A 16,559-nucleotide genomic window follows, 5' to 3' on the forward strand; every position below is an offset into this window, starting at 1 on the left:
TATGCTTTTAATCTTCCAGGTCTATTACATAAGAAAAAAATGGGGTTTTTTTTAACTTTTTTTAAATTCTGAGAGCACAGTCAGCAGTACGGTACAGTGCGATAACGATAAACCAATCCCACGCTTTCTGATCTGGTGTCCAAAGGGCAAGCATAATCCAGTGGTGGAGTAATAACAAAGTGTGCTGTTATTACTGCTGAAAGTGACAGTGAGCCCAAACACGGCCATGGCAGACACTGAGGAATGGGGAAAGCCTGTGGAGAGGAAAGGGGTGAGTTACAGTTCACATGTGATCACAACCATGGTCACAATTTTTCTTTTTTTTTCTGACTTTTCAAATAGCGCTCTGATGCTGTCCCCCTCTCCCCAACAAAAAACAGAGGCTAACTGTAGTCCTGGTGCTGGCAACACTCTTAGCTGCCTTTGGTTCGTCCTTTCAGTACGGCTATAATGTGTCTGTGGTCAACTCTCCATCGCAGGTAAACTAATTAAAGAAAGAAAAGCTTGAATGTAACTCGCTGGGAAGATGATTTGCTCCTATCAGTGCTCTCCTGCTCTTTTCAGTTCATGAAGCAGTTTTATAATACCACCTACATGGAGCGTTACCACAGTCCGATGGATGACAACGTCCTGACTCTGCTGTGGTCTCTCTCCGTGTCCATGTTCCCTCTCGGAGGCTTCTTTGGCTCTCTGATGGTGGCCCCTCTGGTCAACAAACTTGGGAGGTAAGAATCTGCTTTATTCCACGTGTAGTTTAGCACGCTCTGCATGTTTCTTGCAACTAATGCTTCATCCCTGCTACAGGAAGGGCACCCTCCTCTTCAACAACATCTTCTCCATCGTCCCTGCTATAATGATGGGAGTCAGTGAGATCGCCAAGTCCTACGAGATCATCATTGTGGCCAGGTTTATAGTAGGCATCTGTGCAGGTCAGCTCCCGAATTTAACAACAGTCCAGGTTAAGGATCAGACGTGATCAGGCGGTTTAGCTTCACCCGTGCATGCTTTCCCATCTGCAGGTCTCTCTTCCACTGTGGTCCCCATGTATCTGGGTGAGATCGCTCCCAAAAACCTGAGGGGAGCTCTCTGCATTTTTCCAGAACTCTTCATCACTTTTGGCATCCTCTGCGCCCAAGTGCTGGGCATTAGAAACATACTGGGAAACAGCACTGGTACTCAAGTTTGTACATGTTTGATCATTTATTTATCAGATGCTGAGACATGGTCTTAAGAATAGGTTTAAAATGTTGTCTGTGTTCCCTGTGTGTCCAGGCTGGACCCTCATGCTTGGCCTTACTGGTATTCCCGCCGCAATTCAGCTCCTGCTGCTCCCTTTCTTCCCTGAGAGCCCCAGGTACATGCTCATCCAGAATGGAAATGAGAAAGAAGCAATGAAAGGTAAGAAAGTGCGATGTTGCACAACTACACTACACATCGAAGATAAACTGAGCATTATGGTATTGTATGCGTTTCCACCCTTAGCACTGCAGCGCCTGCGTGGGTGGGACAACGTGGACAGCGAGCTGTTGGAGATGCGTCAGGAGGACCAGTCCGAGAAGGCTGAAGGTCACCTAAGTGTGTTCTCCCTGCTGTCCCAGCACTCTCTTCGCTGGCAGCTGATCTCCATAGTCGTCATGATGATGGGCCAGCAGCTGTCGGGCGTCAATGCGGTGAGACGTGCCCGTCCAGTTGTCCTCGTCCCTCACACAATAACTCAGTTTCAGGATACATGACAACATCTATGTTCTTGCTTATTCACAGGCTGTTGTGTTATAACCATAATGCATTTCTCTCTCTTCTCTCAGATCTACTACTATGCAGACATCATATACAGCTCTGCAGGAGTCAGGGAGAGTGACATCCAGTATGTCACAGTGGGAACGGGAGCAGTGAATGTCTTTATGAGTGTAACCACTGTAGGTACCCAGCAAAGCTGAGGGGAGGAGCTGTTTGTCTGCTGTTTGATCATGTGAGATGGAGATAACCACTGTGAACGGGGGTTTTGTCATCCCAGGTGTTCATCGTGGAAGCCTCAGGTCGCCGTCTGCTCCTCCTCTGTGGTTTTGGGATCTGCTGCGGAGCCAGTGTGCTGCTCACTGTCGCACTCAACTTGCAGGTACCGTACAGACCTGTCAGTGCTACTAATGCCTGCAACCTGTCACTCTGCTGCCCTCTAGTGGTTCAGTTATTAGTTCCCCAACCTGGAAAGAATCAGAGGAGATTTGTAAGACCCTGTTTATGATCTCAGGATAAGTGGATCAGAAAGTAACGCCGCATGAGGTTGATTTAATTGCAGCTATAGACAGGCCTTTAAAGACTTCATCTTTATCTGTTTCATTTTAATTTTCTGCTCTCACCTGCACTTTGTCCCCATTGGGTTACAGCTCTATTGAATAATTAATCAATGAAGAGTACATTATGAAGGTGTTACTCATGGTTTTAACTGCAATAAAAAAAAAATAGAGGCACTGCTGCTGTTGAGACCATGATTATGGCTTTTTCCCCCACTCATCTTTCATGCATTTAAGTCAAAATGGATGGACTTTTATCAGAATGTGGTGGCCCGAAGGAGGATAACCAGTAAAGGTGACTAAAGGGTGTTGACAACACCACCTGGGGAGGGAGTTACACCCCAGGAGAGATTTCTATAGCCAATGCAAATGCTATACAGTTACAGAAGCCCACAGGCTCGTTATTAGCAACCAGAGGTGAGGCAGAGCAATTTTACAATCAAAATTTATTAGGAAAAACTAGTAAAAGCATAGAGCTGTAAAATAAGAGAACTTCTTAAGGTAGCAGGGCTGACAATGCAAGACCGTTAATTAAAACACTTTATTAACGAACAATGATTAAAAAGACAAGGCTCGCTGTTACGGTGCTACCCTAGTAAAATAGCAGCTTGGTAAAATAACTAAACAAAATAGTGGAGACCGGCAACTTGAGGAGGCAACCTACAGAGAGGAGTGCCCAAGGGTGGCATCAATTACTCACCCGTGTAGTTTCACTGCAAACCTCACTGTCACTCTCACTGCAATCTAAATGGTGCAATCTACCTATTTCCCAGTGTGTACACTCTCATGTATCAGGTGGGATTCCACCTCATGTGCCTAGCCCCACAACAAGCGGCCGTACCGCCATTAAGGCAAAAAAAACAACAAAACATCAAACATCAAACAAGTCAGTAAAAGAGATATAAACGAAACAAGAACAAATACACCCTAAGATACAATTCTTTATAAAAGCATGATCAAAATACAAACAATTCAGAGTAAAAAAAAGACCATAAAACAAGGAGCCAGTCATGGCCAGTCCATAAATGATTGTAAAACAACAACAAGCCTACAACAAGACAGCAGTAGTGTGGCACGATCCACTCTCTAAAGGGCAATACTAAAATGAGCAGCTTTCCTGAAGAAATAAAACCGCTCTGCAGTGCTTAGCCGCCTAACGCTCTCGGCCACCTTGGACGAGGAAAGAATGTCAAATGCCTCCCTGTTGTAGTGAAGCGCGCTCTTTCTTATAACGTCCTCTAATTATTGCCTGGGAAGGGTGTGGATGTTAGCGCTGCATTCGCGGACATCATGTAAAAAACCACCCTACCCAAAATCTACTTCACTACAAAAACATCACCTCAGTGTTGGTCTAGGGTCCCAGTTTGAACCTGCATTGTTGAAAAGGCCTCTACAAACAGTTTTTTGTATTTTTCCTCTGTACACATGTGTAAATGACATATGAATGAAATACAAATTTTCCGCTTTTACTCAAGTGGTTTAACAAAAACTTATCCAATATCTGTTCAAGAGTTACGTTTTATACATTGTTCTGCATCTACTGTAACTGCAAAGTTGAGATCAGGCCATCAAAGAATATCCCATTTCTTCTCCTTCTTTGTGAAATTCTTGGGTCCCTTTTGTGGTATGCTTTGGGTCTTTATCCATTTTTACTGTCCAGCGTTGTCTGATCACTTCAGATCTGAGCACAGAGTATAGCCCTGTACACTTTATAGTTGCCCTGTTACTTCTATCAGCAGCCATGTCAGCAACAAACGCCAGTGGTCTGGTTAAAGTCATTCATGCCCATTCCAGGTACAAGTTCACTTTGGTTTCATTTATCCCTAGAATTTTTTTTCCACATCTGTGCAGGCCTTTTGGAGTTTAGTCTAATCTGGCCTTCCTATTCTTGAGTGTAACCAGTGGTTTTCACCTTGTTATAAACCGTCTGTATTTCCATTCATGAAGGTGTCTCCAGATTGTAGACGTTGGCAATGATATGCATGACAACGACATGGATTTTTTTAAAAGAATTAGTGGTTGTTTTTCACTAATCATCCTGGAGTAAATTAAAGGCATATAAATTAAAAAGTAAATTAAAAATTAAGCACATATGTTATCAGTTTAATTTAAACAAGAGTAAAGACTGCACCTGATCATGAAACTGCTATTCATTTGCCCAATTTTGCTGAATGTGTTTGCTGAAAATGAGAGATTAAAAACAGCTTTGTCTCCATGGTGTAGTGGTTTAGAGATCTGACTAATAGGCAAATCATCCCAGTTCAGTGCCGTGAGGAGACCCAAATCCCTTTGGGACTGTGACAGGAAGGGCTTCTGGTGATTTAAAAAAAAAAAAAAAAAAAGCTGAACCAAACATCTGACACATGATAAATGACAGGAAACTGGATGCAGGTGGATTGGAGGTCAGACAACAATGATTCGTTTTTTGTTTTTTCTTTTGTCCCTAGCTAGTGGTTGGCAAGGGAGGTCCATGAAGCCAATACAAGGGTGCCATAGGGGTTCCAGCTTGGTCAACAATGTATCTCAAGGCCTTGCGATCTGTGGCCTTGACCTTTGCTTGGTCGACAGATAGATATCGTTGTTTAAGATCATCTTCAATTTGCAGTCGATGAAGACAATCCCTGTCCTCTGTCCACATTAAACTCTTTAGTTGATCAGTTGGCGAAGAATGAAAATCTGATTGCAGCAACCCCTCCCAGGTCGAAAACAGGCTTGCTCTTCTTTGCTTGACTGCTCACAATGTTTTTGCAGGCGCAACTGGATGATTTTCATTGTGATCTTACCAGTGATGGAAAGGAGGCTAATTTCGCGGTAGTTCTTGCACTCACGGCTGTGGCCTTTACCTTCTCCGGTATCTCCTCTGTTCTCCAGATCAGTCGAATTAGTCCATGCAGTTGAGAAATGAGGATATCCCCTCCAGTTTTGATTGCCTCTGCAGCGACGTGGTCCAGCCTGGGTGTTTTCCCATTCATATGCTTGACTTCTTCGATTGTTGGTTCGGTGTCCGACATTGGCAAATGGTGGGGGTCGATTTCGGGAGGCACTGTAGTTGGGCCTGGGTCATGGTTGTAGAGGCCATAGAAAGATTCTTTCCAACAATGTAGGCGTTTGGTTGCTGAGCGCACAAAGGTACCGGTCCGTGAGTTGTTTGGTACCGGGCCGCGAGAGTTGAGGTTCGGGTGTGAAATGTATGGTTTTCAGGGTTTTTATTGGTTTTTAGCGTTATTTTGTTATCGTTTTTATCGTTAACTCGGTTTTCCTGGGTCTTTTCACGTGTGTTATGAATAAATCTTTTTTTCGGTACCGGTACTAGTTTTATTTGGTTGTATTTATCCGCGACACCTTAAAGGCCGGTCCGTGAAAATATTGTCGGGCATAAACCGGTCCGTGGCGCAAAAACGGTTGGGGACCGCTGGCTTAGACCACGCAATATCTAGTAGAGTGTGCGGTTTTCATGCCTTGACAATGCTTCTTCAAGGTCTCCAACCACTTTCCCAGTAAGCGTCCCTCTTTATGATCCTGTGCACTTGTAGATTGAGTAGGCAGTAACTAATAAATATAATAATAAATTTAGTAACTAAATATAATATAGTAAATAAGTAAACAATTTGACTTTGATTACTGAATCAAAGTCAACCAGTTTTGTTCTTTTGTGTTCTGCTACCAGGTTGAGAGTTTCATCGGATATCCATAATTGGCTGTGGCGCCAAGTCGGGTAGTGATCAGACCCAAAGACAACAATGATAGCCATTTAAAGATGTAATCATTGTATGTTTGATTTAATTTCACCTGCACTTCGTCCCTATGTTTTGGCCATTTCTGAAAAGCCACAGTGAGAACTCCTGGAGGACAGCTAAGGAACAGCAGAATCTGACATGATGACAGATTGGCAAAATAATTAAACAAGACGCAACCAGTAAAAAGCCAAAATAACAAACGGTGCCACTGTGCTACAGATTACCAGCCTGTAATCATCTTGTACGTCTAGGATTCCCATCATGGTCTGAGACAATAAAGTGATATTTTGGCCCCTTTGTTTTCAGGAGTCATGAAACCTGCACATAAACACTGACTATTAGAGAGAACCACAAATGCAGTGCTGCCCTCCTTTAAACCTGCAACCTCACCTGGAGCCAGTGTTTTCAGACAGGCGTTATTTTCAGCAGCAGTAAAGGCACAATTTAGAGACACAATGGAGAGTAGGCACATTAATCATCTGCCTTTGATCCTCAAGGCCTCCATGTGGAGCCATTAATGTTGCTCCTGCTTACAAACATCAGAAGGAATAGTTACTGAGAGCTGCTTGTCTGTGTTTGCAGGAGACTGTGACATGGATGCCCTATGTCAGCATCGCCTCTGTCATCATCTACATCATCGGACATGGCATAGGACCGAGTGAGTCTGTCTGAGTAGACCTGTTGGTATTTACACACATACTGATTACAGCAGGGCGCTCCATTAGCTGAAGTGTTGTTTAGATGTAACCAGGCATATAATCAAAGTTTGTACATCAGCACTGGGTTTGTTTGAGACATGAGCATCCTCTCTGGCTGTGAAGACTGATGATGTCTGTCTCGAGTGTTTTGATTGTGGTTAATTGCATTTTTGTTCTGCAGGTCCCATTCCTACTGTGGTGGGCACTGAGATGTTCCGGCAAACAGCCAGGCCTGCGGCATTCATGGTGGCCGGCTCCGTCCACTGGCTCTCCAACTTCGTTGTTGGTCTAATCTTCCCCTTCCTCGAGGTTAGTTACTCAATTTTTACAGGCTCATACTTCAATGGAATTAGTTGCAGATGTTTTATCAAGCATAACCAGCAAGGCAGTTTATGTCCTCGCTGTAATGTGATCCTTTATGTCACTTAGAATTGGATTACTTTGATATTTTCTTTGCAGTTTGCATAGATTTGCAAGCAAGCTGGCGAGCTGGCAGGTAGGAGGAAAAGAGAAAGAACACAGAGGAGATCCATGGATGTAGTGAAGGAGGACGTGCAGAGAGTTGTGTGACACAGGAGGATGCTGGGGATAGGGTGAGATGGAGGCCGAGGTTTCATTCAGGTATCAAACTGAGAACAAAACAAAAAAATCAGTTGGTTCCTCCTGTTTATTATTGATTGCTGTCATGCTAGAGAATGCGGTTTGGACCTATCACTCACCTACCTGATGCACACTCCACCTTAGGTGACACTTTATTTATTGTGCATGCTCAAAAAAGGAGTGATTTTTCTTGGGTGGGTGGCTTAGTGTTGCTGGCTGCTAAACTACTCAGGAACTGTTTCTGTGTGCAAAGCTGGCTTGTTGTTTGACTGACGTTACACAGGGCAGACTGGAGCCAGGGGCGATCAAATCAGCTGAATAAAACAGGCAGGCAGGTGGGAAGCTGGTGGATCTAAGCACAAGAGAACAGTGTTGGTTTCGGTCGTCGAGTGAAGTAGGAAAAACTGGAAAGGGAGTGGCTCACCTAGTCCTCCTACACAAACGCAGACAGGGAAACAAAATGAGAGGAGGCACAACAGGAGGAGGCAGATACATGAGGAATGCAAACATGCAGAGCGCCAAAAACATTTTTCACTGCATCTACAACGCCTGAAACATAGTATCGGAGCTTGAATATTATAACACCAGAAAATATATTATAAAATCTTAAATGAGACATTATGTCCAGTAGTTTTTTTCTTGATTAAACATCTTTTCTAATGGACTGAATGACGTGATCTTAGATATAAACATAAGCTTTATCTCATGTTTACTCCCTCTTACATGTTTAAACCTGAAAGTGTAATCAAGGGAAGAAGATGCTTGAGAAACATATCAGTAAAGAGCAGTGTTTCACTTTTGACCTCACCTTGTTTGCTCTGTTTGTCTTCCCAACATATTTACATTTCATGTCGAGGACCCAGAAATCACATTTCCTCTCCTCCTTCTCTCCCCAGCGAGGCCTGGGCCCCTACAGCTTCATCATTTTTAGCGTCATCTGTCTGGTCACCCTGATCTACATCTGGCTGGTGGTGCCCGAAACAAAGGAGAAGACGTTCCTGGAGGTCTTCCAGATGTTTGCAAAGAGGAACAAAGTGGAGTTAAATCTGGGTGACGGCGATCTGCCGCTGAAAGAGCTCAAAGAGAGCCCAGAGGATGCACAGAAGGCCACGCCCTTCTGAAGAAAGAAGGAGAGCATTGATAAAAGAGGAAGTATTCGCTGCGGGTGTGGAGCGAGGGAGTGTGTGTGTGTGGTAGAAGACTTGACAGTGTTTTAATTTTAGATGACTTTGTGTGCTTTTTCTTTGTATTTGTGCCTGCAGATGTTAGTAGATTTCCATGCAGGCTAAGGTTTGCTGTGAGTCGGTGTATGCACTAGATGCAGCCTTAAAGAAGTGTGAAGGAGTCAATGAGCGAACAGCAGGTCTCTTGTAAGCTTTTATTGATGACATATGAATGCAGTACATGGCTCAAGCTGTGATGTGTTTTTAATATTGGTCTGTAGGCGCCTTGAAAAGCATTTTGTCCTTTGTAAAACATACCATAAACCCTTCACCAACAATTCAATCAAATCCCCAACATCAACAGATGATATTGTGGCTTGTTGCAGCATGTTGAAGCTCATACAAACAGAAGCATCAGGAACATCTGTACTGACTGTCCAGCTGCACCCCTCCGTACATGCTCAGTTTGGTGTTTCCCCAGCTGAACACATTTCCCACCACCGTGCTGTTATTCATGCATTGCATTTGGTCTCGGATATCTGCTGTGGTGAGCACATAGTCCCACACGTTGACGTCAGTCATCTTCCCCACAAAGGCATCAGCATTGAAGATTCCCAGTAAGCCATCCTGGTCTTTGCCCAGAATGAACACACCGCCAGATCTGATTGTGTAATCCCTTCTGAGGTACCGCTGCTCCCCCACCATGCCGTTAATCCAGAGCTCCGCGCCGCCAGTGTGCGACGACCAGGTAATGCAGTAGTTCACCCAGTCCTTGGGCTTGAAGTTGTGCGGCAGGTTGACAAACTCGTTGCCAATCCAGAGGCCGACTTCTCTCGCACCCCCATCCTCTACGATGGATATCATCAGCTCGTTGTCATTGCCGCTGCTGGAGTAGGAGATGACGGTGTGGACTCCTTCGACCTGAGGCAGGACGTGCATGCAGACGGTGAAGGCGTCCAGGTCCATGGGGTGGCTGAGGCTGGCCAAAGCATAACTGCCAGAATCTTTCTCCCGAAAGTTGAGCACCAAAGGAAACAAAGAGCCAGTTTCTGAGGACGACAGAAAAACAAGAATCAGGCTGGAGAAGCGCCATCTTACTTTAACTGCAGATCAATATCATATTATAAAACCACCCACCGTATCTGGTAGGCCTTGAGTTGTGAAATCCACCTAAAGGGAAGGAATGAGAAAGAAGCAAACACTGCAAAGTAAATACACCCATCTCTTACATATAGCTATGTTTGGCAGTTTTTAAGATGAGCAAGCACCTGAATGAATGTTCTTTCCAATGGATGTTATCAGACCCTCGATCTTCTGGAGCCTGGATTCTATTTCATCTTGCCGACAAAATGCTGAAAAAACAAACAGTCAAAGGAAATACAGAGAAATAGACTCAAGCTTGTACATCTCCTTCCACCCAACACCAGTTCTAAGGAAAAAAAATAATAACATTATTGTGCAATCGTGTGGTAACGATAAGCTACACACTTCCTTTCCCGAGGCGCGGCAAGAAAGAAGACTCCACAATACGCCCATTGAGAGGCTGAGCAATGCGGTAATCATTCCAGAGGGTCTTGTTGTCCATGTCCATCAGTGTGCTCTCCAGTTTCCTGATCTGAACGCAGCAGAAGAGCAGATAAGTTTGTGGCACAGCAGCAACATAGATTTAAAAGAAACCCATTCCCTTCAACAGTTTTCCACTTAGGACTTAGGCTTATGACTTTATTTTAAAAAAACATCAGTGTTCTTGAAAAAAAATATCGGTTTTGGAGCAAAGGGCTCTCTGGTCGGCCTTACCTGGTTGTGTGAAAGAGTAATGGGCGTATCAAACACAGTCCAGAGGATGCTCTCGTAGCAGGGTGGAGTTGTGAGGGAGCCCTGGTATCTGAAGAAGTGGTTCAGGTTCTCGGGGAGCATTGAGCGGACATCAAGGTGGGATATGTTCATGGACTGACCTGTGAGGGTTACGCAAACGCCATATTAAACTAAACCAGTCAGTTATGGTTCAGCTAGAGGTTACATTTGGATTCTGACCCCAAGTAGAGCAATGTGGGGTTTTTCTTTTGTTTGTTTGTTTGTTTGTTTGTTTTAGTGAGTAACTCACCAGCATACTTGATTTTCTCCAAGTTTGCAATAAAATCACTATAGTAGGTGTTCTCAAAATGGCCATCCTGGAAAGAAAATAAAACAAAGCTGTGTTAAAGTTTATGCTTAAAGTTTCAATGAAAAGAAATAATTCTGAATTGACCCCACAAATGCAGGCTTTAGAGGATTATTACAGTTTTTTAGAACCTTTGTGTTGCTTTAACATTCATCATAAAATTGTATTTAACATGCTTAAAAGGCACTGATACAACCAAAAATCCAGATTCATTAACCTGTTTTATAAAGAGCTAGAAACCAAAAAACGTTGATTTCTTTAAAAAAAATAATAATAAAAAAAAAATTACAACAACAGACATTTGATGAGTCACTTGTGACTGTTGCACACATCTGGCAGTTTTGGTCATGTTTTTGCAGATATGTTATAATTTTTAGTCATTCTGTCTTTTTAATGTTCCTTCTTTGCTTGATGTCAGATATTAACTTATGAGTAATGTGCTGTAGAAGTGAAAATAAAGTCCCAGTTGCATTTAAACTCTCACTTGGATGCATCTAAATTATTTGACTCCAAACTGCTGCTACCACAGTGGATGCCAGCTGTGGTGTTGCTGCGGCGATGACCTCTCAAAGGAAAGGAAAGGAAAGGAAGTGTCTCATAGCTGAAGGTCACAAGCCGTCTGAGATCCAGAGCAGCCCGGTGGAAACAAGCGCTCATTTACTGTGCTGCCGTGTAGCTGAAGACTCGATAAAGCCTATTACCCGGCAGGATGAGCAGAACAAAGTATCGCAGACTTCAAAGACTCAGACTGTTTGCCAAATGCATGTTTTTCCACTGCAAAGTATGTTATTTTTCACTTTCTAAACTTCTCACAGTGTCAGTTGTGGTCTTCTGTCTAAAAGAACACTTGTATTCTGTGCATTTGGGTATGAGCCTAGTGGTTAGAGAGAGAAGAGAGGAAGAGGTATTTGTGGCTCACGTACTTCATAGAAAAAGGCGAGGACTGCAAGCCCGTCTGGCTTATCTCTGGCTTCAGTAAAGCTCTTGTACTTGTCAGAGTTGTAATGGACCACATGCAGCTGGAAGAGAAGGTTAAGTGCCAGGAGAGGTTAGGTGCCAAATATGCTAAGTGACCTGCGATTTGGGTGGAAACATCAGGAGATAGAAATGCATTTACTAACTTTAATTTCAGTTTTAATCTAAGAACAAATCGATTGTTTCAGCTGTTTGATGAAATGAAAGAAAGTCTTAAAACTGTTCAACATGAAGCTGCTTGTGCGCAGCTCAGAAATGGTTTCACAAAAGAGTGCTGATTACTAGATGCAGGTCATTCTGGTTTCCATTCTGATGAAACCCAACATCACTTTAAACTTCTGCACCTACATTTATAATAGATCTCAATTGTTGGTTGAGCATGAGGAGGACATTAAAACCTGGCTTTACTGCAGTGGCCAGCCTTTGTGTTTTGTAAGCCTACCTCTGCCATGTAGCGGATCCCGTCTATGGTGTGCTCTGCTCCGCTGGCCTCCAGGTCCCAGCCACCCCAGTGCAGGTGCATCTGGACGGCTGTGTACTTTCCCGGGAGTCCCTCAGTGATCTTCATACTGGGAGGTAGGTCGATTTGAACTGATGGTGACACCAATATATCATCACAAATCATGAATACTTTACATAGCTGCCGCTGTATGTCTGATTTCCAGAAAGCCTTGGCCTACATTTATTTCAGCAGCACACTGGTCAGTGTTATCAGTGCTGTTGATGTGATGTGATGCAGTGATGACTTTTCCAAAAACTATTGCAGTCTCGGAAAATATAGATAAAAGAGAGGATTTCTAAAAATGCAAATTCTACCTCAACCTCAAGGTAAATATTGGCTTTATAGTTCCGGAACTATAGCAGAAAAAACTGTGGTTTGGTGGTTTCTGTGCAAGTTAATAGTGAACTTAGTCATTCGGGCCCAAGCACGAAAGTGCGAAGGTTCTATTGGAATTGCTCCCGTTTATTTGTTTTTGTTTTTGTTTTGTTTTTTGTTTTGTTTTGTTTTTGTTTTGTTTTTTTGTAGGCTAATATTATTATTTTTGCCGACTTTTCTTACCGGAGTGCCCGTTGTTGGACATGAGAAAAGTCCCTTTCTGCGCGTCATATCCGCTGAGTTCCAGTTGTAACATGTCAGGGTTGTGCCTAACGTTGCGCCGCTGGATGTCAATCGGGGACTGCTTCTTACCGCCGCACGCAGGGTACTGGGTTGCCCAGTGCATTTGATCCAAAGCGCCCTCTGTATGGAAAAACAGACAGCTGATTAGCCGCTTAAATGGCAAAAGGTTCCTAGAGTGAGATAAATCCACGAACAGACTGACACTGTTTGAACTGTCGATTTACATTAGCCTTCTTTGAAATGGATTAACCACCCAGCTCGCATGTTGCTGGTTCCCTGGCACGCCGGGGGCTTGTTCAACAGAATAATGTTGCGTCTTCAAATAACATTCATCCCCAGATTCTTAGCAGCAGCTGCGCTGTACACCAAATGGTCCCTTCATGGTTTTTCCAAGAGTCAACCAGCTGTTAACCGAAAAGTATTTGTCCTATAACGCAAAGCGCGTCAAAGGAATTTGATCTTTGTGAATAAACAGTAATAACCCAATTTTCATTTCAATCACTTTATTTATTTTTTACAATGCTATTTGTTAATTATTTGTGTTGCACAATAAACGGCTTTACGCACGCTTTACGCACCACGCCTCAACTTCAGTGAAAGCACAGTTTTAGGGGATTTAAAAAAAAAATAGTGCCGTAAATTATATTAAAACTAATACAGACACGCTGACAGAAAAATGCCCACCTTTGTATGTCCAGTGGATTCCATGATCAGGGATGGCATCGCCAACCACAGAGGCGAAAAGCGCGGAGAAAAACACGCAGAAAATCTCCATCGTTGCGTCTCCCGGCTGTGTCGCGCAGACAGTGACTCCTCACAGAGGTTTACTCTCAAGATTGAAACAGCCAGTGAAAGGGGGGCGGGGGTGAAACTTCTGCTGAAAACGCCCAGAGCGCTTCCCTGCAGTCCCACAGTGTCAAGAGAGCAGCTTTTGGCTGTCATCTAAACTCCCTTTTTAATTTAAGTTTGAGCTCATATTTGATTTCTAAAATCCACTGTCCTCTCGGTCATGTCATTATCAGTGGTTTATGGTTTTTGGCAATGATTAAATAATTCAATCAATCAATCAGTCAATCAATCAGGAGCACCTCTCTATCAAGAAACAAGATCAATTTAGGAGTATTTTCTCTGCGCATTCATTTAACTTGGAAAAATCTTCAAATACAGAGAACGGTCTTAGGCATGGCGACGTCTTTTTAGTCACCATCACAGTTACTCGTTTTTGTCACAGCGAGTTCTGATTACTCATATTTCTTGTTATTGCCTCAAGAAAAAAATGCTGACGTAGGGTTTTAACAGAACTGTATTAGTGGGAAACGTATGCCACAAACACAATCACACAAGTCCAACTGAAGAAGAAAAAACAGCAACACCATATGGCAGAACTGTGGGAGCCAGTGACAGGTAGGTGTTAAAAACAAAAAATACAACTTGTATCACCTGCTAGTGCATGCTGGTCGCAACTTGCCCAACGCCTCAGCTTTAAACGCCTGAGCAGTCAAAGTGTGTGAAAGGGGTGTGTGAGTGTGTCAGAGTTCGCCTCCGAGGAGCAAATGTCCTTACCAGGATAAAATACCAATAATAAAACGCTTAGTTTGTCTTCAGGGGGGTGCAGAAATGGCCAGTGAGAAATTTTAAAAGGCTTTCCTTATATTTTGCAGCACAAACACACCCTCGGTTTTCAGGTGTTTACAAGTGTTCGGCAGCTTTGGGCACGTTGCACAATGTAGATTTTTTAAGTAAATATACGCGCTGTTTCTTTGTATTTCATTAAGTATTAAAATGTGCAGCATGTTATTGCTAATAAAGTCTTTTGCATACGTCATTATGACTTGTAACCTCATGACGGCGATGATAGCAGCAACTAATGATCTGAAAACAGGCGCTGGCCTAAACTCAAAAAGTCTAAAGGACTGTCTCCTTTCATCCTGCTCAGTGTTGCCAAATGATGCTGAAAAACAGGAGTTCATAAACTGATCACTTCTAGGCTGAACTATTGCAGTTCCCCTTTTATCAGGTTGTCAGTAGCTTCCTGAAAAGCTTCTTTCTGATTGAAAATGCTGCAGTAAAAGTTCTAGCAAGAGAGGCAATATTTCTCCAATATTAGCTCCTCTAATATTCACAATCTATAATTATTCACCTTGCATAAAACAGTCCTGAGTTATCAGACCCTGTCATGTCGTAATGACACCACAGTGCCATATTATCCCAGTAAAGATTGTAGGTTTGTTGGTGGTGCCTTCAGTTTCTAAAAGCAGAACTGGAGGTAGAGGCTTCAGATATCAGGGTCTTCTTCTGTGAAACCACTCTCCTTATGATTAGCCTTCAATCTTTGTATTTTCTCAAAGCTTATAGTTAGGACTGGATCCAGTGACCTTGAACCAAGGTCAGGCTGATGACCTCTCACTGTGCACCGAGCTCCTTTCTACTCTCTCCACTTTCACTCCCCATTGTATTTCCTAAACTTTGTGCGTTGTCTTTTATGACTTCCCTGCATTCCCTTGTACCTTTCTGCAGATATGTCTGAGTTCCGTTTTTCTTTCTTTACTTTTCCCCCTCACTTTGGCCAGTTGAGATTGATGGGAAACCTTCCACAAGTTTGGCTTTGAAGGAGACATCTTCCTGTTGGAAGGTACTTCCTCTTCTCCCCATTGTCTTTGTTTTTGTTAATAAGGATTTGCTGGTTTTCTTTCAGCACTATTGAAATGGCTTATCTTACCTTTATATGTGATTCTGTGTAGCTGAGATTTAAAATATTAATATTTGTTTAGGATTTTTTTTTAATCTGGCAGAACTAGGGGTGTACAGACCTTTCTATTGGCCAGACAAAGTCTTCCCTTGAGTCGTAAAATGGTGCAGAGGTCACAGAAAGTCTCTGTCCCTGCGCAGAGACAAGTGATGCACATGATAGGCCTGTAAAACTTCAGCTTCAGTTTTTTTTTAATTTAAACTTTGCTTCCTGTATGGATAAAACAGCAAAAACAAACGATGTATTGTGTTACCTTTAGACAGAGCCGGGGCAGCTGTTTATCCTTGTTTTCAGTCTTTATGCTAAGCTAATGCTGCCATTGATCTTCTTAAACAGTCAGGATTTGACCTGTCGAACAAGGTTAAGATCAAAGTATAAGGTGACGTAAGTTAACAACTGAGAAGTAAAACTGATGAAAAAGAGACCTCAGAATGATACAGATCTCTGCACTGGTAAATCTGTGTGTGTGTGTACGTGTGTGCCAAGACCTGATTAAATTACAAAGTGATCAAAGGACTCACCTTGATTTAAGACTTTCATTGTTCCAGGCATATCCTTCCTCTCTGGACTGCAGTCCGCAGCCTCTTTACGGCCTGCACTTGATTAATACCAGTTGTTTCCAGTGTTTGACTACCAACACCCAAAGGCTGATAAAAGATAATAAAGGCTTTAAACAAGCCCAGGTTTAAGAAACGGAATTGACCTTTATGGGTGAAGTAGCTGGGGAGGTTTCTACTCAGACAAACACTGAGATCATTAAAAAACCACAGATACGAAGCCCCTCAGGTCTTTACTTAAACACGCCAAGGCTCAGAAATGAAGCAAAGCTGTCCTCTGCCGCAGTAAATCACTAGGTTTATCATTGCCTTGAGGAAAATAATAGTTGTTACGGTACTGGAGTCTAATGATGTAATGATGTCCAGAGCAAGCTGGTCATTTAAAGCTTACATGTGGAGAGGGTGACATGAAGGATTTGGCTGTAAACAATCTGTACATGGAGGGAGTGAAGAAGCAAAAAGCTTCAAAGTCACATTTATTCTGGGTATAATTATTTAAATATGGGAT

The 16,559-nt window shown here is 43.0% G+C and overlaps 2 protein-coding genes across 2 annotated transcripts; one reads left to right on the forward strand and one right to left on the reverse strand.

The window, feature by feature from the left end:
* The first annotated feature begins 211 nt into the window (after positions 1-211).
* Positions 212-8,447, forward strand: LOC134618836 (solute carrier family 2, facilitated glucose transporter member 5-like). Its single transcript, XM_063464420.1, has 12 exons — positions 212-271; positions 381-479; positions 565-725; positions 805-929; positions 1,020-1,172; positions 1,273-1,398; positions 1,483-1,670; positions 1,806-1,916; positions 2,015-2,116; positions 6,611-6,686; positions 6,908-7,035; positions 8,223-8,447. Exons 1-12 carry the CDS (start codon positions 227-229, stop codon positions 8,445-8,447), a joined length of 1,539 nt encoding a protein of 512 aa, XP_063320490.1. The 5' UTR covers positions 212-226.
* A 198-nt stretch (positions 8,448-8,645) lies between these two features.
* ca6 (carbonic anhydrase VI) lies at positions 8,646-13,537 on the reverse strand. Its single transcript, XM_063464538.1, has 10 exons — positions 13,430-13,537; positions 12,686-12,865; positions 12,068-12,216; positions 11,574-11,669; positions 10,594-10,660; positions 10,287-10,444; positions 9,978-10,104; positions 9,758-9,841; positions 9,627-9,659; positions 8,646-9,538 (listed from the first exon to the last, which is right to left on the reverse strand). The coding sequence occupies exons 1-10, from the start codon at positions 13,518-13,520 to the stop codon at positions 8,904-8,906; spliced, it is 1,620 nt and encodes a 539-aa protein (XP_063320608.1). The 5' UTR covers positions 13,521-13,537; the 3' UTR covers positions 8,646-8,903.
* Between the last annotated feature and the right edge of the window lie 3,022 nt (positions 13,538-16,559).

The sequence above is a fragment of the Pelmatolapia mariae genome, linkage group LG20 (assembly GCF_036321145.2).
Source record: "Pelmatolapia mariae isolate MD_Pm_ZW linkage group LG20, Pm_UMD_F_2, whole genome shotgun sequence".
NCBI classification, from domain to species: domain Eukaryota; kingdom Metazoa; phylum Chordata; class Actinopteri; order Cichliformes; family Cichlidae; genus Pelmatolapia; species Pelmatolapia mariae.